This window comes from Equus asinus, chromosome X (genome assembly GCF_041296235.1).
Source record: "Equus asinus isolate D_3611 breed Donkey chromosome X, EquAss-T2T_v2, whole genome shotgun sequence".
Classification (NCBI taxonomy): domain Eukaryota; kingdom Metazoa; phylum Chordata; class Mammalia; order Perissodactyla; family Equidae; genus Equus; species Equus asinus.
Genome location: NC_091820.1, coordinates 29,615,788 through 29,642,455, shown reverse-complemented (window position 1 = coordinate 29,642,455; position 26,668 = coordinate 29,615,788). Strand labels below are relative to the sequence as shown.

The following is a 26,668-nucleotide window of genomic DNA, read 5'->3' as shown; positions in this document are numbered from 1 at the left end:
CTCTCATCTCCTTTTCACGTTTTGCTGCTTTTGGCAGCTGCTGGCTCAAGGGCATCCCACCTCTGGTCCCTGGGTTCCACTGTCCTATACAAGAACTCCAGGACCCATTCCTGCACCCACTCATGGCTGGGAGGGCCAAAGCTCTGTGCTGGATATTTACGTTCAAGGGCCAGCCTCCTGGGCTGGTAGATAAATAAACACTCTCTGAGAAGAAAAAAAAAATTCTTAGAATATGTAACTATGTGTCGCACTTCTTTATATTCGCTCTAGTGTCAAATGCTTTTCCTGCCACATGAAAGGCATTTAAATAATTACAGATACTACATGAGTGCCAACACAAAAGTATTCATAAGAAGGCCACAGAAGAGACACAATTTATTAAAACGTAGTTTTTAAGCCTCTGCATGGCATTTTAGCAAACCTTAAATGATTTCAAGCATTTGAAAGCATATAATAATTGTCTTACCTGGCTACATCCTTCATCAATCCTGCCCCTTTTAGGATCAATTTTAAAATTTGCAGTTTTCTGGAAGTGGTATGTCACAGGGAGTGCTTTGGATTGATTTTGCATAATACACTGAATCTCCGAACATTCACCCATGAAACAAGGTGCAAAATTTAGGACCCTTCCTGTATCAAACTGTAATAAGACAGGAAGTCCTGAGCCTGTCAGCGCTAATTCCAGTTTCTGACATCGATCACCTGTAAAAGCAATAATAGCTTTTTAACATAAAAAGTGTTTTGGGAATCCAGAATATATTTGCTCAGTCCAAATAGTGTCGTCTGAAAGAACTGATGAGACATGAGTAGCTCATTCAGTCTTTCATTCAACAAAATTATTCATTGCCTTCTTAGTGCAAGTACTCTTCTAGGTCTTGGGGATACAGCAGTGAATAAAACAGACATTCCTGTTCTCATGGACTTCATTCTAGTGAGGTGACATTAATAATAAAATAAATAAACATTACATATCAGAGAGGATAAGTGCTATGGGGAAAGGAAACATAGGGTAAACGGGAGTAGAATTTGCCACCCCAAAATATGCCTCCTTGGCACGACGATTATTTTAGGCTGATTATTTTTAAGAAACAGGAGACACAGGAAAAGCCTGAAAACCTAGTAGAAGTTACCCTTTTATAAGATACATTTACATTTATAAGGGAACTCTCCATTTCTAAGGGTGTCTCCCTCTCTGTACCAGGAAGAAAAGGATGACTAAATCTCTAGAAAGTCTTATCAATGGAGAAGGCAAAGACAAATCTGCATAACAACCACGCCCCTGCTTACTGTGCTTTTCCTGACAACCTCACATAACTAGCTTTCCAACATCTTCTTTTGTCTTTAGCTGGAGATGATATTTAAGATGGTGGCTTGGGCCATGTGGGGGAGTTGCTCAGTTTTCTTGAGCATCTCTTATATATACAGGAAGTATATGTGTTATTAAACTTGTTTTTCTCCTGTTAATCTGTCTTATTACAGGGGATCTCAGCCAAGAACCTAGAAGGGTAGAGGAAAAATTATTTCTCCTCCTCTACAAGGGTAAGACAGAACACAATGTCTTGGGACTGCTCTTTTATATGGAGAGGGTCAAAAAGGTCTCTCTGATAGAGAAACATTTGAGCAAAATATAATGGAACTCTGGAAGAAAACCATGTGAAAATCCAGGAAAAAGTGTATTCTAGGCAGACATAACAGCAAGTACAAAGGTTCTAAGGCAGGAATTTGTTTGGCATGTTCCAAAAAACCTAAGGAACCAAATACTACTGGGTAAGAGTAGAAGAAGCATGGTGAAAAATGGTCATCTTTAAGATACATTTTTGAGGGTAGAGTTAAAATTTGCTGGATTGGATGTAGAATAGGAAATTGAACACATGGTAAATGTTGATGCTAAGGTTTTTGGCCTGAGCAACTGAAATGATGGCATTGCCATTTCTTGAGACAGGAAAGACTGAAGGAGGGACAGGTTATGGGAAAAGCAGGAGTTTTTGAACATGTGAAGTCTGAGATGCCTGGTAGATATCCAAGTGGAAATGTCTACTACGTTACTTAATGTACTTACAAGATTAGAGTGAAGATAAAGGAGAAAGGATTGGAGGTTTGAGGCAAGAAGAGAAGGTGTGTATATGAATCTCAGACTGTGAGAAAGTGAATGAATGGGGGAATGCAGCAGAAATGTCGAACATCATAAAGGACCCACTTGGGGTTAGTGATTAGAGATTAAAAAGTGAAACCTCCCAGAAGGATTTTGTGTTTTTCTCCAGCACAATTAGCTTCGCAGGTGCAGACTCAGAGGAGGCTGAGAGTTGAATTTAATCTCTATAGTGGCCAGCCACTATAGAGATGGGCCAAGAGATTTAAGTGCACATGGAAAAAGGTGATTAAAATAACGGACAATGGAATAAACTCTGGGCAATAACATAAACATGAAGTTTTGGAGATACTAGAAAGAAGGTAGGAACTATGAGTTGTAGCTCTAATTGAATGAAAAAATAGTTTTGCAGAGAGATCAATGTAACTAGAATTTAAAAAAATGAGTTTCTATTTCTTCACTGATGCTCTTACTAGCCAATCCTAGACTCCAAATTACCTATAAGGCCAACCTAACATCGCCATCTCTAGCCATTCAAAAGTAGATTAACTTGCAAACCTCAAACAAATGTTCTCTCTATGACCAGCACACAGAGCTCAACATCACAAACCATGACATAAATAATAACAAAGCAATCAATTTCTGCCCTTAGGAACATAGTTCAACCACGCTCAATGATATCACTCATACTGACATGCAAATCTTCTAGACACTTGACTTGCCATGGCTCATCTTTCCAGATTTTATCCCTCATCTCCCTATATCTTTATTTTCTCTTTTATCTGTCTTGCTAAACTGGACTCCAAGTCTTGTTCCATATTCCTCATTGTAGCCCATCTAATATTACCCAAGAATGTAAAAGTGGACTGCATCTTGACATGTGGCCTGCAAAGCCTACGCACTTATTAATACCTTATAACAGGATATTGGACTCAATTTACTAGAGCTCTAGGTCTTGCTCTTTGACTGTTACTGTGAGTAGATTCTAAGACAGCTGAAGGTTTGATGGAGATGGAATGGTCATCTGTTCCCATATGGATCTCTAAGAGAAAATCTAGGCTTAAATAGGAAAAGAAGTCACGTTTTTTTCTTTTCTTTTTCATTCCTTAAACTCTAGATCATCACGTTTATCTGATGTCATTTTAAAATAATAAAGTCACCTAAATTCTAACTTGGAAAATTATTATGTAAATGATTCTGAGGTTGACTTCTTTCTTAACATGCCACAGAATACTTTTTAAAGTCTCTTCAATGTTTGCATTTTTGTTCTATTCAGTAATTACATAGTTTTGATTAAATATTGATGTCCAAACTTTTAAACAATTTAAACTGCTATGCATTTGATGATTATGTTCATTTTGCACTTACTTTTGATGGTTTTATTGATATCATCTCTCAAAAAGCCATCTTTACTTCCTACGGACTCAAATCTCAAAAAGACAGCATAGTCTTGCCTGTGTGAAGGATCACTATTCTTTTTACCATCAACGATTAGCCTGTAAAGAATTACAATCAATTATTTTTAAAGCAAGGATGATACACTTTATTACTGCTCAAAAGGGAATATCAACTCAATCCTTAAATCTATGCCAGTAGATAAAAGTTCAGGAATTAAAATATAACTGTGATGCACTTTCCAAAATTACTGCATAGACTTGCCAGAAGAATGGCATGAAACGTAAAGATCCAAAGAATGAGTTCATGACAATATTTGCAAGACAAGCGCAATTTAAATACACCAAGTTGTCAAGGTCCAACTCCAATGCCACTTTCTATGTAGAGGATTTTCTTTCCAGGCAGAGCTCATTGCCAGCAAAGGACTCTGTTCAGTTCTCCGTAATAGTCCTTCTTACCCCTGAGTGTAATTGCAAACCTGTTACATATCTGTCTCCTGTGGACTAAGCACATACTGCTAGCCACATTCTGGTTAGAGGGGAACAAGTAATTTGGAGAACAACAGCCAAATCTTATCAGAGGAGAAAAGGAGAGGAAAGATGGGAAGAGGGGATGCAGGACCAAAGACAGAGACGCACTATATCACAGGCCTGGCACTAGCTATCTTTACTTGCCTTACCTAGAGGTCAGCTTTTTTAGCAGTGGATACTCAAATATTCACACAAAAGGCTGATGTGAAATATTACATAAGAAGGCAAACAGCATGTTGAGAACACATTTAAGTAAGACTTCAAATCATACTCATACCTATGAGTTTATGGTAGACTCTCAAATAAAGTTCACATGCTGCCATGAAAAAGAATATTTAGAATTTCAAAGGTGGTATATTAAAAAGAGTCTTACAGATTGACCAAAGAAATTTCCTGTATGAAGGTATGATTAACAAGGCAATTATAGATTATACAAATAGAACAATTACTTGATTTGTTACCCTCTTTAAATTAAAACATAACTCAGTCTTCAACAGACAAGGTGTATCACCAATTGTCCCTGTGCCACACAGAAAAGTACATTAAGCATTGCTTTCTCACAAACAAGGGTAAACATGCTTACAATTTGATCAGTTATTGCCACACAGTGCAACCTATCAAGTGTAGCTGAAATTGCTACTATATTCAAAATAGCATTTCCAAATATATTTTCAAATTAAATAACCAAATCAAGTTCATGGAATGGAAAAACACACACTGGCAAAAGTCCTAAAAGTCTGTATGAATTTCAGCAAGCAAGTGTGGTTGATCCCAGCGCTGCTTATAGACTTAATATTCATGATACTCAGTCAGCAAGCATTTTGCCCTGGCAGGAGCACTGCATCTTCTTTGGAAGCACCTAGAACATACTGCATGCCACTGCCATCACTAGACTATTTCCACAGGGACAACAAGGTCTTGGTTGTACAGATTGCTTTGGGGCCACAATCAACAACCCAAAACTTCCACTTCCACCACCCCATTTCCACAAGGTCTGGGGAGATTTTTAACTTAACATGAAGTATTTAAAATCATATTTTTAAATATTGAAAATAATATTAACCATGTTACAAATATTTACAGCCATAATGAGAAAAATCCAATTGGTGCCTTCTGACAAGTTTTACTATTAAAATCAATCTGATGACTGTATGGTTAATATACTTTCCATTAATAAGTAACATCACAATGGAATTAATTTTTGCTTACTTTGGGCTGAAACAAAACTTAATTACAGCCTTTTGATAAGGTAGTAATCTCCCTTCATTGGGAACACAGGAGATAAAAGTTGCAACATCTATTTTCTTTATTTTCCTTAAGTAGGTGAGATTATTTAAAACAACATCTGTTCTTTGCTGAATATTTGTACCCTATAAAATCAGAAATAAAAGAGTATTAAGGCAAAACACAAACAAAATAAAATATTTTAAGAGGAGGTCATAAAATATTGAAATTTCAGAGTCTAGAAGATAGAGAATATGTATGTCTTTAAAGTAACATACATAAATTTGATTAAGGCACATTATAAAAGTTAAAAAAACTACTGAAAAACTGGTGAGAACAAAAATTATATATATCTATCTGCATGTTAAAAAAATTATAAAAATTAAAGTTTCCTAGTTATTAGTTCAAAACAATCTGTTTCAAAACATAATAACTGATCTTCCCCTTTTACACTATTTACTTACCAATTCTTCTCCAACTGAATCATCTTGTATTATGGCCACCCAATTTATGGGTTCTGGGCTATTATTGTATAGAAGTGCACGTTCGATTTTTGATGCTCCGAAGAAAACAGAACCAAAGTGTATGCATTCCAGCTTTTCGTCACTACTCATGTTTAACAATTCAATAATCTGCTCAACCACATGAGCTTTGACACTCAAAAGTATGTTTGGGCGGTCTTGCAAACTCACTCTACAAGATAATGAATCACACATATATATTTTAATTAAAATTCTATATACTTTATTTTTCTCCTGGATATTTGGATAAACAGAAATTTTATAAAATCACATTATAATTCAAATTCAAAGGCCTAAGAGCAGTTCTTGTCACATACATGCCAGAGACTGTCATGTCCTTCTGTCTGTCTGAATCTGTAGAATGGCATATATGCAACCTAATTCACTGTCTCCAGGAAACAACAAAGTTGGAAAACAATCACACAAATTGACCCCAAAAAGAATTTATTGGTATGTCCATATCACCAATTTTGTAAATACTAGAGTTAGATGGGATGATTTATACGGTCACATCTAGTTCTAGAATTCTGAGCTGCTTTTCTAACTCATCCCACTCCCCCAAAGTCCAACAGCCAACCTCACCCTCATCCTAATAAGCTAATTCCATGCAAAGTAAAGTATCTCAGCAAAACCCCACTTCTTTGCTGAAACGAATATCCCACCAGAAAACTTCACTTCCCAGACTAATTTCAATTTCCTTTTGAAACTCTCTCCCTAATACACACACACACACACACACACACACACATATTTACCCTTCCCTGGCATAAATGCAATCCACCCCATCAGATACCACAAATAACTTACCACTCCACAACTATCACCTAAGTTCTCATCTTACACCATATTGCTGTCACATTGGGCATTGTTGATACCATCTCTTTACACGTCTCCTCCTTTAGCTTCCCAGACATCATCCTTTCCTGGTTTTCCTTCTGATTCATTCAGACTCTACCTTCTCATTCTTCTAAGACTTGGATATTTTGTAAACTCCACGAATAAGGATTTCTGTCCTACTCTTTCATACTCTGTTCTTCCTAAAGGTATTTTCAACACTTCCATTATTCATCTACAATTTATACAGACAACCCTCAAACCAATATACTTAGCCCAACTTTTTCCTGGGACTCAAGTAAATCTAGTAGGTTCTAACTAGCTCCACAGGATTCTGCAAAGCAAATCAATTCCAACATGTCAAAACTGAACTCGGGATCTTCTCCCAGAAACCCATCCCTCCTCACACCTTTGCCATTCCACAACCAGTCACTAAATCCGGTCAAATCCATCTCCACAACATGTCTCCAATCTGCACACTTCTCTCCATACCCCCAATCTGTACCTTAGCTCAGGCCTTTATCATTTCTCTTCTGCTATAGTTTCTGGTCGGGCTGACCACTTCACATCTGTACTCCCTGATTTGTTTTGCACACTGCTATTGCCATGCCCTTTGTAAAACGCAAACTAATCAAGACACTCCCATCTTAAAACCTTCCTGAGATCGCACAGCCTTCACAATAAAACCTATGCTCCTATAAGGGCTCATAACTGTTTCTCAAACATTTTTTTGGCTGTGACCTTCAGTAAGAAATGTATTTTACATTGCAGTGTAGGATATCTACATACACACACACACTTGAAACAAGTTTTACAAAACAACATTTACCCTTACTATGTGAGATGCATTCTGATATTTTGTATTTCATTGTTTTGATACTGGTGGTGATGCATTATAGTGACTGCACATCCTACTAATGAACTGAGACACACAGCACAAAAAAACCCTGTCCTATGAGGTCTTTTTCTGGACTCTGCACCATTCTGTTTTTCTGTTCTCATCTTGCATCACTCCTTACCTCCATCTCTTTGCCTCTACAGTCTCAGATCTCTCAGTGTGTTACACTGTCTATTCACTTCTAGGATTTCAAGTCTTCCACTTGCTCTGAATGAAATCACTCCTCTAATCCACTCCCATCACCAGTGCCCACCTCCCCTACACACACACACACACCCCCCAAATTACACCACTGCTCTTTGCTTCATTGATGCCTACTCTCGAATAAGTGTTTGGTTCAACTATCACCTCCTGAGTGGAGCCCTTTCCTGATCCACTCCCTCACTCCTACAAAATCTAAACTAGGAGCTCCTATTATGTGTACTCATAAGCCATCCTCTGGTTCTTCCCAGTTTTGAGTCCCTAGTGCTTGGCAAATAGTAGAGACTCAATGAATGAGTGCTCACTGAAAGAACAAAGAAGCTAACATGCATTCAAAGACAATAGGCATACCTGAAAAGTGAAATAGCAAAGTACTAAGTACTATATTAGAATTAGGAACCATAGCATACACTCACATTGCCACTTCATTTACAATTCTGGGCTGGTCTGCACAGAAATCCACTTTAACAACCACTGATGACTTAGGTTCCACAACACCATCAGTTGGAAAAATGACAATGGGTAATTGACCCTGGTATTCCGTTTTAAATATACCTAAGGAGAACAAGAGCAAATGGTTTACATCTGAATCGTTACAATGCTACATTCACACTCTTAGTAAGGGATGGACACACATTACAGAGTATATGGTCTACTGTGGACCAAGAATCACAGCTTTGATTGTAAGTTGTCTCTGGGATTACTCAACAAAGGTGAACATAGTGTTAGGACTCAACTCTCATCAATAGCTAAAAGAAACTGTCTGCTTACTGTGTCCCGACACACATGCTAAGAACTTCGCATACGTGATTCTATTTAAACCTCATAAAAATTCTATGATATAGGTTCAATCATTACCTCTATTTTATAAATAAGGAAACAGACACTTAGAAAGGTTGAATAACTTGTGCAGAGACACACAACTATTGTGATAGTTTAGATTGTTATTCTCAATTCTTCACCCTTATCTACATCCTTACCTTTATCCTATTATGAACAAAGTATGTTTTCCTACCCCTTGACTTTGAACTTAATCATACGATTTGCTTTGGCCAATAGCATGTGGGTGGAAATGACATGCTATTGAACATCCAACTCCAGATGTTCTCTTGTACTTCTCCTATGGAAAGTGCTTCTCTTGAGTAGCTGCTGTCCCTTTGGCCTATGCCCCAGAATGAGCAAGTGTGGGGCAGAGCCACGAGGTGACTCACAGACCTGCTCTGCGGTTACAGAATAGCCCCAGTTGCCTCACCTTGAAGCAGGGCCACCCAGTTGAGCCCAGCTTAGATCAGTCAGTTCCACCCAATCTACACAAAAGTGAACAATTAAAACATAATTGCCTTTTTAAGATACAGAGTTGTGGGGTGGGTTGTTACATAGCAAGAGTTGACTACTACAGTTAGTAACTAACTAACACAACTGGAATTTTCACTTGGATGTTTCTGACCATGGGGCTCACACTTATAGCTACTGCCACTTCTCAGTTCACACAGGAAAAGGGCAAAAGAAATGGGTTTCTAGAATCAAATAGCACATGGGAAGGAGTTTACAAAAACTTCTTATTCTGAAAGCAGAAATGGTTCAAAATTTATGGTAATATCTGGTATCTATGTTAGAGTATGCAATCCTTGAGATCAGATACTATCTCTTTTTCATCTCTGTGATCCTGACACCCCACACAGTGCCTAGCACCAAGCAGTGCTCAAAATATGCCCAACAAATGGACGTAGCCAGTCATAAGTTTCTTTAATATCATTATACAATATTAACATAAATGAGTACACTGCTGACATAAACAACTTTGCAAATTCCTAACTCATCAGTTTTAAATCACATTTGATGACATTTTCAAAAATTCTTCATTTAACTTATGAGAATAAAATACTAGCATAATAAAGGTACTGAAAACATAAAATGAGAATAAAACTTTTTTAAGTACAGAGATGACCTGATAGAAAAGGCGCACAAACTCACAGTAACAAAATTTGTTAATCTAATCATTTTTAGAGAAGCGTTAATGATATAATATTTAAGGTTTATTTTTTCTGTCATAAAATAAAAGAAGAATCTGTAAAATGTTATCCATTTCAAATAAATAAGGATTACTGACTCACTTCTTCAGAAAAGGAAAACTATATAGGTCCAGTTAAGGCTGAGTCAGCGAAATGGTTCCTATGTTGTAACCACTTATGCAATTTGTCAAAAGAGCTTAAGTGAATGTTTCAAAAGCTTATTCAGGAACAACGCAAAAACCAAAAAACATTGTTCAATCTTCTAAATATATTAAAACAGTGGGTACACAAACATTACTGTCTTATATAACTTTAATACTATTAGCAATAATGAGATATTTGACTGTTTCATTTTTTAATTGCTAACAATAGTAGCAAGGACATCATCCAGAGAAGGGTGGCATTGAAGGAAGGATGTTACAAATGAAATTTATGTCATCAAATTTTCATTTCTGTTTTGATATGACACTGGCTAACGTGTGGAAAATGAACTAGAAGGAGATAAGAGGAGACTTCAGAGAAATAATTTAGGTTGGTGTAATTACTAGGCAAGAGAAGATGATGGCCCGTTGTACAGAAGTGACAATAGGACAGAGAAAAGTGGGATTATTGACATAATTAGGAAGTGAATAGACAGGATTTAATAATTGACTGAGTAAGGCAGTAGGTGGTGAAAAAGACAGAGGTGTCAAGGATTTTGCCAAGTTTCTGACTTGCCCAAATACATGGTGGTGACATTTAATGAAAAAGAGAAAAAAAGTTTTGAGGAGAAACCAAGGAGTTTAGTTTTGGACGTGTTAAGTTTTGAGAAGACTAAAGGAAATGCAAAGTATTGTACAGGCCTCAGTGAAGTAACAGGAATGGAAGTGATTGCCTGGGAGAGCACGTTGACTGAGGAAACATGAGGGTCCACGACAAATCCTAAGGAACAGTCACATTTAATGTACCAAAAAAAGGAGCGGCAGTCCATAAAAGAGAATTGGAGAGGAGGGAGAAAAAGAATAATTCTACATCAATAGTGAACATTTATTGAATACTTAATGTTTGTCGGAGTGTCCGCTAAGCATTTTATTAATCATTACCACAATTATAGCAGGCAAGCACTAGGTTTATCTCTAACATATAAGTGAGGCAATGGGTATTCAGGAAGAGTAAATCCCTTGCCTGGGGCCTCCCGGCCAGCAAATGTTGTAACCAAGATTTAGGCCCTGGAAGACCCCACTCCCGGACCTGAGCTATTAACCACTATTTTATGTAGGAGAGTGAAGGGTCATAGAAACCAATATTTATTTTTTTCCATGAAGATGGCAGTGGCCATCCATGTCAAATGTTGCTAATAAGCCATGTAAAATAAACACTTAGACTTGCCCACTGATGAGACTTAGGAGAGCACGTGAGATGTGAGGGTACCCACAGCTGCGGGTAAGATGAAGGGTCCTTTGCACAAACTTGTATGTGTTTTGAATCTGAGCGCTGCTCTACCTTCTCTAGAGAAGCAGCTTAGACAGTTGGGCGGCAAAGTATACATTGTTACCTTGCCTTTACTCCTCCAAAACACTTTTAGAAACTATCTTATTAAGTAGATTTTTGTGTAAAAGTATTTATAAGATCAAGCCAGGACAGTCCGTAGTTTTATAGGATGCTACTAAAAATCAAGTCATGTACCCCAGGCCATTGTTATTTCCTATGTATGCTTTTTGTTTGTTTGTTTTGTTTTAAGTTTCCTTGGGTCTAAGCACACCAAAGATGCACCAGTCTCCACATCTCTTCAAAGAACTAAGTTCTGAAGATTCTTCAGAATGCTCATATAGGATTAAACAGGTTACTTCTGAGTTCATTGAAAGCTTAATGGTTCTTTACTGAAACTCTGAGAGATGGCTGAACCAAAGCAAGTAAACAAATGTTTATTGAATGCCTGCTATATGCTCAGCATTGTATTATGCATGAAAAGTATATTGAGATTTCATGACATTAGTTTCCAAGAAAACAAAACTGAAAACAAAAAGTATGCACTGAGAATAAGTAGCGGGTGCTTCTTTGCGTAGTTGGAGAGAATCCTGAGGCCCACTCCTGGGGTTGGTCTGAGTTAGCAAATTTCATGGGTTACAGATGATGCCAGGTTTTTCTAGACAATGAAGTAGAGAGAAGATGCTGACGATGAGGAGAAGGGGGAGAGTGGGCATTAAGAGCTAGAAAAAGGTCATTTGTCTTGGGCAAAATAACCCAAATAAACCCAAAGAATGATGAGTTCTAAGGTAGCTGTTCAAACATAGCAATGGTGTGTGAAGATCACACTAGAGACTCGAAAGGCTGTTCTACAGCATAACGCTGTAGTAGAAAACGTTCACTCAAATATTCAAGGATACTGACGTGAAGAGGGAAATGATTGCAATTCAAGGCATGCTAAAATAATGTTTTCTCAATCTTCAAAGACAAAAACTGAGAAAAAACAGAAACAAACTCATAGATACAAAGAACTGGTGGTCGTCAGAGGTGAGGGGGTGGATGGATGGGAAAAACAGGTGAAGGGGCTTAAGAGGTACAAACTTCCAGTTATAAAATAAGTCACGGGGTGTAATATACAGCACAGGGAATATAGTCAGTAAAACTGTAATAACTTTGTACGGTGACAGATGGTTACTAGACTTGTCGTGGTGATCATTTCATATTGTATATAAATGTTGAATCACTATGTTGTACACCTGAAACTAACATAATATTGTATGGCAACTATACTTCAATTTAAAAAACCTGAGAAACAATAAAATCATAAGAGACATGGAGTTCACCAGCTCACAAAAGGACTAATATTAGAGACTTTGTAAAGACTAAACCATGTCTTTTTAAAATGAAAAGACAGGCACTCCTTTGCACAGTCGGGTGTAAACTTAAGAAACATTCCTATAAAGGGTGAGAAAATAAAATGCATTCAACGACATTTGACTAAATCCATGGATGGTTACTCCATAATGGGCTATTAAAATAAAACATCATGAAGTTGTTACATAAATTTGGGGGTCTACAAAACCAAAGATAACAACCTCAGTGACACTACCAGAGAGACAAAATAAAGCTGTATAAATCACGAATCTGCCGAGGGTGGCTTTTTAATTTCCTCTTAAGTATATAAATTTGTAAACATTTGATCTTTGACTCTAAAACTATAAAATATTTGTCACATAAAATCCTTTTCTTAAATTTTATTAAAATCGTCTTTGGTTGCTGAATCTATTTTCTACATAAGTGTTTTTCTTCATGCAAATACATCGTTATTCTCATGAATATTTATATATTGTGTTTGTAGGTAATAAGGACTTTATGACACTTTACAGACACTTGCTATTGTGAATATAAAACATACTATCAGGGGCTGGTCCCACAGCCAAATTGTTGGGTTCACACGCTCTGATTTGGTGACCCAGGGTTTTGCCAGTTCAGCTCCTCAGTGTGGACCTAGCACTGCTCATCAAGCCCTGCTGAGGCGGCATCCCACATAGTAGAACTACAAGGACCTACAACTAGAATATACAACTATGTACTAAGGGACTTTGGGGAAAAGAAGAAGGAAAAAAAGACTGGCAACAGATGTTAGCTCAGGACCAATCTTAAAAAAAAACAAAACATACTATCGATTTTGGCAAGGGTTGAAAAGATAATACCATTCATCTCTAAGAATGAAGGACAAAGTCAATACTAAAAAAATGTGTTTCACTGATAACAAGCTGTTCAGTTTGTAAGGTAATAGTAATTAACATTTCACAGTACTTGATTATAATTTACCAATTGTAGTTTTCACTACAAATACTATGCACACACAAAATTAAATACAATACTAAATTAATACAATAAAAAATTAATACAATACTAAAAGCCAATGTGGGTTATTTTTCCTAAAAATGTATGGACCCAGGTCTGAGGCTTAATTTTATTTATTTTATTAAATAAAATAATATTAAATATTCAACTAAAACTAAAACCATATATTTTTTTACTTATAAAGAGCTTTTATATGTAATAAAACTGTCTAATTTGGTGAGATTCTAGAATAAAGCGAGGATATCATCACAGCTTTGAAGGATTTTGAATGGACAACATTAAGAGAGATTTTAGGAAAGTAAAATAATACAAATAAAATTCTCTCAATTATATATCACTGCTCTAAAACATAACCAGAGAGTCTAAAGGACCATATAGCCCATAGTCACTCACCATAAGAGACTTCATCCTTAACACTGGAGTCAGACCACAAGTGAGCCTAATATCCTACCATCCCACAGGCATCAGAAATTCAATCATTTAAAAACCAAAGCATGGAGGCTGGCCCCGTGGCCAAGTGGTTAAGTTCGCACACTCCACTTTGGTGGCCCAGGGTTTCACTGGTTCGGATGCTGGGCGTGGACATGGCACCGCTCATGAGGCCATGTTGAGGCGGCGTCCCACATAGCAGAACTAAAAGGACCTACAACTAGAATATACAACTATGTACTAGGGAGCTTTGGGGAGAAGAAAAAGAAAAAAAAAGAATATTGGCAACGGACGTTAGTTCAGGTGCCAATCTTAAAAAAAAAAGCATGGAAAGTGAAATGAGCAACATTTAATGAGGAACGATTATCAGTTTTGTTTGTTTATACCCCAGGAAGAACTCAGTAAAGGGACAGACTGCCTTCGTCTTAATAATTCCCACTGCCCATTCAAGCAGCCCCAGAGAACACCCTCTCTTGGTGTAAAACGGGTTCCGATTTAAGATCTGTTTTATGTACCCAACAAGCAGTCTCAGAAAGAAATGCTCTCCCTGTCTGGAACTAGTCCTCATCTCAGACTGGCAGAAATGCCAGTCTTGCCACCCAAGATGCTGACCATCCAGTCAGGAGAATGAAAGGATAAGTGATTTTATGCCTACTGTATACCATCAGTGAAGAGTGTTCATGAATATATACATACACACATGCCTTTATGGAAACTCTTAGGTCACAGTAAGAATCTCAAGAAATAATCCAGTCTGGAGAAGAGAGAAGCATTTACTCTTTCCACAAAAAGTTAGTAAGAGCCTTCTAGGGATGATCATGTAAATTCAAAGTTGAATATGATAGAGAAAAAGAACAAATATTTATTGAGTGCCTATGATAAGTCAAGTACCATATGACAACCTTAAATACATACGTAATCAACCACAGTACATTTTATTAGCCACAGTTTATAAATGAGGAATCTCAAGTTCAATAAAGATACCTGCCCCAGATCACACAGCTAGTAAGGCACTGTGCCCTAATTCTATCTCTGGATGGCTCTAAGGACTATATCACCTCCATGATGCCATCCTGCGTTCTATGCTCAGGGAGATCACCTCTCAGGGAGAGTCAGGCTGTGTTAATCAGAATCATAAGGAGACAGATTCACATTTCCTAAATTATTGCCTGTCAGTTTTTTACAGTCATCCTATGTAAAGGCCTTCAGTTTTGAGCTACTGCAAATGATAGACATCTTTTTTGGAGGGTGAATCAGAGAATCCATTAATTATACAAAGGATACATTTCAGATAGTATCAACTTCTTCCAAAAGTATAAGTTAATTTATATGACAGAAAGTATTACCTGGAACTCTACCATGGTTAATGATAATAATCTCTTTACAATATACTTTACTATTGGCAACCAATGTGCCAAAATTAACTTCTGACTCAATTTCCAATTGACAGGATGGAATCAACCTAGGGAGAAGAAAAAAAGACCACATAATGAATTTTAACATTTATAACCTCATGGTTACATTTATAGGGGGACATACATAGAAACTTTTAACTCAAAAGACAGTTCAGTTTCTTACAGGTCTACTGGTGGCATATTTGGCAGTAAAAGGAATTGTGAAATGAAGACCTGAAAACAAGATAGTGAGACATATTTTTAACAAAGAAATCAGGCTTTATGCATCTAAGTACATGGTATACCCTCCCAAATACTCACCTTGAGGTAAAATGTATCTCACTATTTTTGTTGCTCAAAACAAAAAGCAACATTCGTTGCTCAAAACACGCTCAATATTTTTGTTGCCCAAAACATATTTGCAACTCTGTTTTGGAATCTCCACCTAAGCCTATAATATATTCTTTTGACCCTCCACAGAAAGGGTGGAACTGATCTTAACCAAGTAAAGTAGTTTGGAGGACACCAAATCCGATGAAATGAAAGAAGGTGTGACACTATAAAATATCATTTGGGGTCTAAAACAAGGTCTAGGTACAAAAAGGTACAACTGATTTTTCACGTGTGTCTCTAATTTAAAGGGCTGACTATAGATATCGGTAGCATATGCTTTCATACATGTGTTAAAAATCCATATAATCCTATATACATGTCTTATACACATATTTTATGTTTGGATAATAATTTATAGTTAATAAAGCACCATTAAGTATATTATCCTTTTTAGATTTAAAAGGTAGGTAAATATTATTATGGCTCTTAATGTTAAACACAAAAAGTCAAAAACTTAAAAAGCCTAAATGACTTATCTAAGGAATTATCTGGATAGAACGTTGGTGAACTTAGTCTTGAATCCTTTTGTTAGACTTCAAATACACTACCCTTACAGACCTAACAATGATAATAAGAGCACCAATAATAAATATAGTAATAACTGATCTTTGTTACCTCCTTAGGTTATGTGCCGAACACATGAATTAAGTAATTTACTCCACATTGCATTCAACCTCCAAAGTATAAATACATACACACAAAAATACATAAACAAGAATACTTGAACAAAACATTCGCAAATACTGCTTGATGCATTGGTGGTCAGGGCCTTCTTTCTGGGGTGTGTGTTTATATGTGAGTGTTTGTGTATTAGATAGATAGGTACAGACATGCCAGAGATCAGGCAGGACTGACATATATATGCTGTATCTCCTAAGGAATACCCATGTTCTTCTCGTAAGGAGATTGTATTTTTGTGACAGGAAAAGGAAAGATCAATGACCTTACTAATAATTTCATTAAAAGAGTTTATAGTATCTAAAAGAGGAACTCATTACACAAAAATATAAGATGTGAAGCCAAACATTTTTTCAAACTATTTCGCTAGCTTGATGGAGAAAAGTGTCTTAAGAATAATTTCTTAAGAATCTTCTCTCTCTCTCTCACACACACACACACACACGCACATAAGTATACATACATGCACAGAAATATATATGGTTTACCCTAGTAGTAAGGGCTTCGTAATACAGTAATATATAAGTTTCTCTAGAGCTTTCCCTTTGGTTTCTCTTCCATCTGATTAAGAAAAGTATTTCCAGTAACATTTTACTTTTTATGTTAACAGAGAGTTTACATTAACAGAGAGTAGAATGGTGGTTATGAGGGGCTGGGAGGTGGGGGAATTGGGGAGACGTTGGTCAAAGGGTACAAACTTGCAGTTAGAAGATGACTAAGTTTTGGGGATCTACTGCACAGCTTTGTGATTATTGCTGATAATACTATATACGTGAAAGTTGCTAAGAGACCAGATCTTAAGTGTTCTCACCACAAAATGAGATGATAATTACGTGACGTGATAGAGGCGTTAGCTTAACACTACAGTGGTAATCACATTGCAATATATAAATGTATCAAATCAACCACCTGTACACCTTAAACTTGCACCATGTTATACGTCAATTTTATCTCAAATAAAAAAAGGGAAAAAAAGCTTTTAATTTAAAAATATCAAAAAGTAAGGGGCCGGCCCAGTGGCGTAGTGGTTAAGTTCACACACTCCCCTTTGGCGGCCCGGGGTTTGTGGGTTTGGATCCTGGGCATCGACTTACACACCACTCATCAAACCATGCTGAGGTGGCATCCCATCTACAAAATAGAGGAAGACTGGCACAGATGTTAGCTCAGGGACAATCTTCCTCACCAAAAAGAAAAAAATATGTATGGTAGAAACAAAATAGGATATGAGGTCAAGAAAAAAAATACATGCAATTGTTGAATATTTTTAAGCTATTTTAATAAAAATATCTGAAAACTAGTCTCCCATTTGTTTTATTTTTCTATTTATTTATGTTTTAGGAAGATTAGCCCCGAGCTTACCATTGCCAATCTTCCTCTTTTTGCTGAGGAAGACTGGCCCTGAGCTAACATCTGTGCCCATCTTCCTGTATTTTTTTATATGTGGGACGCCTACCACAGCATGGTTTTTGCCAAGTGGTGCCATGTCCGCACCCGGGATCTGAACCCACGAACCCCGGGCTGCCGAGTAGCAGATCATGCGAACTTAACTGCTGCGCCACCAGGCTGGCAACTCCCATGTGTTTTAAATACCACAATTTGCTAAAAGTTTGTCCTTTAAGTTCAGTTGTAAGAAAACCATAGACAGAACATGGCCCATTATTCAGGGAAAATACAGAATATTACTTTGACCCTTATTCTTATTTGAAGAGTGCTCAAAATGTCAGCATGAAATATGAAGAACACATACCCAATTAGAGGAATCTCTATTGTTTTATTTCCTATTGAAATAAGTAGTTGGTCAAAAGTGTCTTCATCTTTATCAGGATGATATTCCACTATAGCTGTCATCTGAAGTCCAGAAGCAAGTGCTTTATCCAGATTTGTCAAAACCAGTTTGAACTTGAGTGGGAGAAAAAGAAATCAAATTACACATCTTAACTCCTAATAAGGAAATCATGTGAGCAATTGCAGTTAGGAGTGTACATTATTTCAAGAGATGTGTCAAGACACAGGCAATATTCCTGCCCTAAAGGCGAAGATTTAATGACCATATTTATGCCTATCAGATTCTAGATCCTTCAGATATGCTTTTAACAGCACACAAATTGAAACCGACACTGCAGTCAGTTGAAAAATATGTAAATGCTCATGGGCTCCTTTAGAAGTATGAAGCACTTAAATACAGAAAAAAGGAAGAACAATCTAATAAAAATGTTGCTCAATCATATATACATACATAACACATGCATGCATATATACATACATACAGCATTTTATATACTTTCTTTATGGGGATTCAGACTTCATAACTTGGAAGAAACATAAAAAAGGAATAGACCAAAGAGGAAAAACCACTTTTGTTCTTGTAAAACATTTGCTAGACTCCAGGAGAAACATGAAGGGAGAAAGAGAAGAACTGCTAACTGTTGAGCACATAGGATAGGCCAAGCATTCTTCATCTATTATTTCACTTAGTATCTTTCTACAGGCCTGTAAGGCTGATATTAAGGCTCCCAGAATACAGATGAGGAAACTGGGACCTGTAGAGTATAATTAATATCTAAGGTCACTGTGGCAGTAAGGATTCAAAACACATCTATCTGACTCTAAAACTTAAGCTCTTTCCCCACAACTAGAAATAGTCCCTCTCCTGAATATAGCATCCCTTTAAGGAAACACACAATATGTCCCTTGAAAATTAATAATATAAGCCAGGGACTAATTAAGTGTCATATGAGTGATGCAGACATAAGTATCATGACAATCCATGAGAGAACATGATTATCATGGGCTAGGAAGGAGTGCACTTGGTCTAGGCTTAGAGGATAGATGCAAAAGGTGGAGAAGAAGCAAGGAAGATGCTTCCTATGGGGGCAGAAATATCTCAGACACAAGCAGAGAAAACATAAGCAAAACAGTCTGTCAGCAGCCAGCTAATAAGCTAGCCTCCCTGGGCAAAGAGCTGCAATCAGTAACAATGGAGATCATGTTGAAATTAACTATTCAGGGCTTGTAAGGCCAGGATGAGTCTAAGCAGCGCTTTCCAGCAAGGAAGGATATAGAGCATGGAGAGAGTTGTTGATATCACTGGTACCAGGTCATACTTCGAGCAAACAACGACTCTGATACCTTGTAACTACCACAGTCCAACTTTCAACCTCCCTGCAATTACAAAACAGAAAATGTAGGGGAGGAAGAATTACTCCTCTACCCTTCTATGTTCTGGCTGGTCTAAGGGTTAAACTGACATGAGACAGAATAACGAGAAAAACAGACAAAAGTTTAATAACGTATACATGGGAGAAACCCAGGAAAACCAAGTAACTCATCAAAATGCTGGAAGCCCTCACCTTAAATACTATGTCCAAAGAGCTAAAGACAAAAGAAGATGTTGGGAGTAATGGTTTGGCACTTCAAAGGGGAGGAATGCAGTTTACATGGAGATGGAAAAGCTAACGTTTGGTAAACAAATCTTTGCCATGCCTTGCAGAGACAATAGGGCAAGGAGGGGACTCTGATCTCTAGCCCATGCTGAGTCTTCCCCACCGCACTTAGCCCGTATCCTTTGTTGATATCTCTGGTGATAGCTCTGTTCCTGTTACAGGCCATTATCTAAATTCTTTTAGGCAGTTAAGGGGGAGGTAACAAGAAAAACTTTCTGAGTCTTTTGTTTCTTAAAAGTAATCAGCCTCATGTTAAAATAATCCTCATGTTAAAGAGACACATTTTGGGGTGGCAAATTTTGTTTTCCTTCAAAAACAAAGGGTAGATTATTCCCCACATAGGCCTTTTGGTGTTCGAGGTCCACATATCAGGTTTGACCATCTTCCTTTAAGGAAACTCTGTCTCGAAGAAGGGAAACTAGTGCTTCAGCAGCATGGCTTCTGGCCAAACCACAAGTAGCTGAGCACTCAGTGGTGTACAGAGGTGTGTAAGGCAAGCACCCCTACTCTTAGGAGCTTATGAACTGACCCTTCAGGGAAATCTAACATTTACCAGGAGTCATCTGGACAGAAGTCCAAACTATGAGGAATGCCTGTAAATGTAATTGGTATCCAGTAGAGAAGAAATAATTTGGAGATAATATGATAAGAGAAGACTTGTTAGAGAAAATGAGAATTCACATTGACCCTCAAAGATGGGTGGGATTTGGAAAGGGGTGATTCTTGCAGCGGGGGGAATGAAAATATGGGTCAAAACAAAAGGAAGCCATGGGAGTAAGAGGACAATTACGAGTAAGACAGACTTGACTGAACCAGAGGCTGCAGGAGTCAGCAAAACACTGAAAACATGGACTATGTCTCCTTTATTTTCTACCAGCAACCCACAGTAGATGGTATATAGCACTGCATATGGCACGTGGTAGCTACTCACTACACCGACAATCCAGGATCTTAAGCCGGGGTGGAAAACCAGGACTAGCGTGTGTTAGGAGAATCATTTTCTAAGTAATTATAACAGTGATGATGACAATGCTCTTTATGAAACACCTTGTTTTTCTTTTTTCTTTTTTCCTTCAAGACAGTTAACGCAGTTTTTCCTAATCTACCTCCTCCCTAATTCCCTTTATGCCTATGAAGGATCAGGAAAGCATAGCACTGTCTTGCAACAAAGAAGAGTTCACACTGATATTGGGCTCATGGCTTTGGCCTCTAACTAGTAGGCCTGTCTAGCCATTCTCTTGTCCATGTCAAGACCTGTGGTCTAAATAGTTTCCCTTCAGGGCCAGCCCCGTGGCCGAGTGGTTAAGTTCACACGCTCTGCTTCAGCAGCTCAGGGTTTCACTGGTTCAGATCATGGGTACGGACATGGCACCACTCATCAAACCACGCTGAGGTAGCATCCTACATGCCACAACTAGAAGGACCCACAACTAAAAATATACAACTATGTACCGGGGAGCTTTGGGGAGAAAAAGGAAAAATAAAATCTTTAAATCGTTTCCCTTTATAACTCTAGATGCAAATCAAAATAAAACTAATGATAAAAATCATCATTTTTCTTTTGACTGCATAAAAATCACCCATACAAGTGTCTGTCTCCTAGACATCCATAAAATAGTGTTTGCTCACATCTGGGATTTACTGCCAGCTTGAGTTTTAAAGGAAAGCATTTTCAGATATACATTCAATTGTTCCATAAATATGTAGTAAGGTAGTAAAATAATAAACTTTCCCCCTAATTTTACAGTATTTGGAGTAATCAGGTACTTTCTGATTTAAAGAATAAATAGTGTCTTGTGATGTACTATTTTATTACAAAATAAACACATTACCATTGTTAAAACATTTGTTGTTGTTAATGCCATGGATTCCCACTCCTAGCAACCCTGTATACAGCAGAGTGGAATCCTGCCAGGTTTTTTTGTGCACCATCCTCTCATTTTTCCAGTGCTATAATACTCTGCTGCTATCAGAGGGTTTTCGTGGCCAATTTTTTTGGAAGTGGGTGGCCAGGTTCTTCTTCCACATCTCAGTCTGGAAGCTCCCCTGAAACCTGTCCACCATGGGTGACTGTGCTGGTATTTGAAATACTGGTGACATAGCTTTCAACATCACAACAACATGCAGCCACCACCGACAGACAGGTGGCATGGTGCCCTGACCAGGAAAGGAACCGGGATCACTGCGGTGAGAGCACTTACGCACTAGACCACCAGGGCCAGCTTGTTAGAACTTGCAAATACAGGGGCCAGCCCAGGGGCGTAGTGGTTAAGTTTGGCGCGCTCTGCTTCGGCAGCCTGGGTTTGTGGGTTCGGATCCCAAGCGTGGACCTCCACCACCCATCAGTCACGCTGTGGTGGCGACCCACATATAAAGTGGAGGAAGATTGGCACAGATGTTAGCTCAAAGCTAATCTTCTTCAGCCAAAAAAAAGACCCAAAAAACCAAAAAGAAACTTGCAAATACAAAAACTAATAAAGCATGATTCCATTTATATGAAACTCAAGAGCAGGCAAAACTATTCTATGGTGTTAGAAATCAATACAGTGGTCCATGGGGTGATTACTCTGGGTACTGTAGGGAACCTTCTAAAATGCTGGAAATATTCTATGATCTGATCCAAGTGGTGGCTACATGAGTTTCTACATATCTATAAATTCATTAAGCTTTACTTTCAAGATTTGGGCACTTTAGGTAAATAGTACATCAAATTTTTAAAGTGTAAAAAGTAGAACATGAAAGTCCTTTTTCTCATTGCCCTCCTAATCAGTACTGTACATTTTTCTATGTTATCTACAAATATATGTAATTTTAACAAAAAATCCTAGACACCTTTCCATTTCTGTACATATAAGTCCAGCTGCATTCAACACTATTTATCATTAGGAACATCCCACAAAAAAATTGAGTTATCACTTACAAAACAAAAATTCTTATCACGTGTCCTACATCAAAAGTCTCTCTGATAACTGGTGATCACAGTAAACTAATATCCATGCATTCACACACACAATCGAAAATAACAGTGACATGGAGATGAAATTCTGTCATCTTTTAAATTAGAAGATGGGGACAGCCTTTCAGAACATTTGGCTGGTGGTTAGACTGTACTGACTCCCTCATTAGTTTCTAAGTACTATGAGGGCAGGGTTATGTCCATCTTGCGTTCCTCACATCCACTGCCTATTATATAGTAAGTGCTCAACAAACGCTTGTTAAAATATGAGTAATAAACTTTTCCACTATCCTACAATATCTGGAGGAATCAGGCACTTTATGATTCAAAGGGTAGCTAGTGGAGAATTTTGTCATAATTCTACAGTATCACGAAGCATAGATTCGGGGCTGTTAAGAGGAGATAGATAAGGAATCCCCCTCCCTCCTTGCCAACCCCAGAATGAAGAGATTGGAAAGTTCTAGATCGTCTTTTCCCCACCCTGTCTCCCAACCCAAGCAAAAAGGAAAAAAAGGCGAGCATACGTATACACAGAGATACCTAAGTCACCGTTCTCCAAGTTCACTCCCGCCCCCACCCCGGCAGGAGCCAGGTGTCTACTCCTCGGGACAAACTGGGCACCCTGGTGGGGAGGGGTTCTCAGAGCCCCGACCCTCCTGAGGTCCTGAGGTCCTGAGGTCCTGCTCCGAGCACCCCTGGGTGTGTTACCTGTGGCTTGACTGGCTCCTGAAACCGGATCTTCTGGTTGCAACGGCCGAGATTGTGTACAGTAATTGGGAGGCGGTACACTCTCCCGGCCAGCGTGTCCAGAAACTTCACCTCCGACGGGGTCACCCGCAGCTGCATCTCCTTCGGAGTCTCCACGTCCCGGGGGACGAGGGAGCCCCTCCCGGTCTCCATGTCCGCCCTGTAAGTAGATGGCAAACCGCAGCGAACTTGACCGATTGAGGACTAGTGCGGACGCCGTCGCTAGGCAACCGCCAGACTCCGCGCGCGCCTCAAGCCCAGCCCGTATTGGCCCAGCCCGTATTGGCCCCGCCCAAGCTGCGCGAGTTGGCAACCCAAATAGAGGCGTCTGGCCAAAAGACCCGGGAATCACAGGTGTTATCAGACTAACTGGAAAATGTTCTATGATAGCCCAAATCCCAGAGACATCTCACTTTGCCATGGCCTGGCGGGATTTTATTAAATTGGTACCTGAGCTACCAACTGTTGCCAATCTTTTTTTTTTTCCCTGCTTTATCTCCCCAAATCCCCCCTCCCCATAGTTGTATATCTTAGTTGCAGGTCCTTCTAGTTGTGGCATGTGGGACGCGGCCTCAACGTGGCCTAATGAGCGGTGCCACGTCCGCGCCCAGGATCCGAACCGGCGAAACCCTGGGCCGCCGCAGCGGAGCGCGGGAACTTAACCACTTGGCCAGGGCCGGCCCCGAGCCTGGCAGGATTTTAAGATGGCATTGGCGGGGTGGGCATTTTCCCGGACCTCTCTTAAGACTAAGCTTAAAGAGCAGAGGAAGTGATGTGCCCCCGGGGTCTATTAAAGCAGTAAGATGTAACAGTAACGGAAGAATTCAGGAAGAATTCAATGGAAGCAGAGTCAGGGCCCCGGAGGCGTCCTGCTCAGTGGCCTTTAGGCTACATTTCTAAGAATGTAATAGGAGTCCCCTGGGTCTTTTGTTAAAATGCTAATTCTGTTTCAGTAGATCCGGGGCAGGGCTCAGGACCTGTATTTATAACAAAGTCCCAGGTGATTTCAGTGCTGCAGGTCCAGGGGTCACACATTGAGTACAGAGAGGCTGTAGGAACTTTGTTAACTACTCTAGGTGTAAGTTTCTTCATTTATGAAATCAAGGTGCCGCTCAGAAGACGGGGATCAAACACCTCCATAGGTAGATGAGCGCCTTTCCAACAGGCCCAGAGTCACACTGCCCAATCTCTACTCTCGCCTCATCCTTCATCTGCTGTGATGGTCTTAGGGTTTCAAAACATACTAGGTGAGTGGTATTCCCCTTCGTTAAATCTGCCTCTTATCATAACTTTATAACACGCTTCTTCTAGGACCTTTATTAATTTGGAGCTAAGCACTGCAGAAATAGCTTTTATTTTTGTTTCTTTTTTTAAAAAACTATATAGAATTCCCCACTTACATAAAATATATATATATATATATATATATATATATATAGTGCTTTTATTTCCTTCTTGACTCTGCCTAAGATCTTTCACTCTGGGGGGACTGGCCTTTCCATCTGCCGGCCAGTTACTCATCCATCAAAATCTAAATATCTTTATAAAACCTTTTCCACAACTGTTTTACAAGATTCCCACAGTACCAAGGTGATAAATAAGTTATTACTTCACTTTAAAGTTGCCCTAAATATAAAGAGAGGTTTTAAAATTTCTTGGAATTGTTGTTGTGAATAGTTGAAAATAGTAAAGTAGTGGTGTTGGTGATTATTATTTGCAGGTTCTTATGAATTGATGGATGAAAAGCATCTGCATCATGTCTCAAAATTATATAGTTTGGCTTAACAAGTAGATTTTTATACTAATCATTACTATGATACAAATGCGGTCCATATCCTTGAACCCCTATGCAGGGCAATTTTACCGTGCTGAAAGGACAACAGTGGCCAGAGGAACTTGACTAAACCAAGACCACTGTCCATACAAAGTCCTCTTGCAAAAATTAGAAACTCCAAAGAGGTCTCCAGATTGCCTACTGTCCGCTCTCAAGAAGACTGACCCAAGCCTGGACTTCTGTGTAGACCCTAAGGATATAGTGATACAAATCAAACGGATAATAATTTGGTGTCGCTGTTCTGTTGGTACTCTCATCAACTAAGGAAGGGTGTCACATAGCTCTCTGCAAGTTCACCAAGCCTAAAGCTCTATCCATTGCCCTTAGTAACTATAGTTAAGCCTACTTGATTTTTTGCCCACAATTTTATCTAGTCTAAATGAAAATTTTAGATGAAGTATTATAAAATCTGCATCACATGTTTACCTCCAAATTCTCTTGCCCCATTTCTACGAGCAAATAATGGCCATATAAAGGCATATTTTGGTGAATTATAAGCTGGTTTTGGCCAAAATTTTCAACTATGCATGATTATGTAGTTACTTTAAGGTTGGACAACTAACACATAATGATGAGATTTTACATAATAGTAATTCAAAAGATAAATAATACTTTATATATTCACTTTTTAATATTCTGAAGGCTTCAGGGAGAATAATGTTGAGTATGTATCATGAATGAAATGTGTGTGTTCATCTTTTGTTCAGATTCCAAGGCAGCATAGTTGCAGGACTTGTGCGTAAAAATCAAAGTAGGCATTCTGACTGGAATAGTTTATATATTACAACTAAGGTTAAATTTTATTCCTCATTATAATGAATGATGAACTATACTGTTATGGAGACTTGGAGGTTAAGGAGAGACGTGCTAAGTGTCCACTGCAGACTTGCCGTTCTTCTACTGTGAATTAATTTAAGAGAAAAATGTAACTATCTATTGACTATATATTTTGCCATGTGAACTAGAAATCAGAAGTCCTAATTCATACTTTGCTAGTGGAAACTCTAATGGTGGGTAGAGTTTCTGAACACCAAGGAAAGGATAACAATGAGGAAGTAAGCAAAATGAATTTTTGGATGTTTACTTCCAGACCTGTTTAAAGGACTGAAAAAGTTGGTAACAAAGGGAAAACAGTGGATATTATTTTGATGATTTTAAATATTCAAAAGTTCAAATAATTTTTTGAAAAAGCAGTCTGAATGCAGTCCAGGAAAATCTATCATAGTGGTTAGAGTACTACTTAGAAAGAGGAGCTACTGAAAGAGGATAAA

The 26,668-nt window shown here is 38.4% G+C and overlaps 1 protein-coding gene across 2 annotated transcripts in view; it reads right to left on the bottom strand.

The window, feature by feature from the left end:
• Nucleotides 1-23,769, bottom strand: part of CFAP47 (cilia and flagella associated protein 47) — a 423,199-nt gene extending 399,430 nt beyond the window's left edge. For both annotated transcript variants that reach the window (XM_070502678.1, XM_070502679.1), the window contains exons 1-8: nt 23,525-23,769; nt 18,165-18,316; nt 15,296-15,411; nt 8,109-8,247; nt 5,703-5,931; nt 5,224-5,384; nt 3,458-3,585; nt 467-702 (exon numbers count right to left, since the gene is read on the bottom strand). In XM_070502678.1, coding sequence (XP_070358779.1) covers nt 467-702; nt 3,458-3,585; nt 5,224-5,384; nt 5,703-5,931; nt 8,109-8,247; nt 15,296-15,411; nt 18,165-18,316; nt 23,525-23,716 — 1,353 coding nt within the window. In that variant the 5' untranslated portion in view covers nt 23,717-23,769. The remainder of the gene's footprint in view (nt 1-466; nt 703-3,457; nt 3,586-5,223; nt 5,385-5,702; nt 5,932-8,108; nt 8,248-15,295; nt 15,412-18,164; nt 18,317-23,524) is intronic.
• Nucleotides 23,770-26,668: the final 2,899 nt, after the last annotated feature.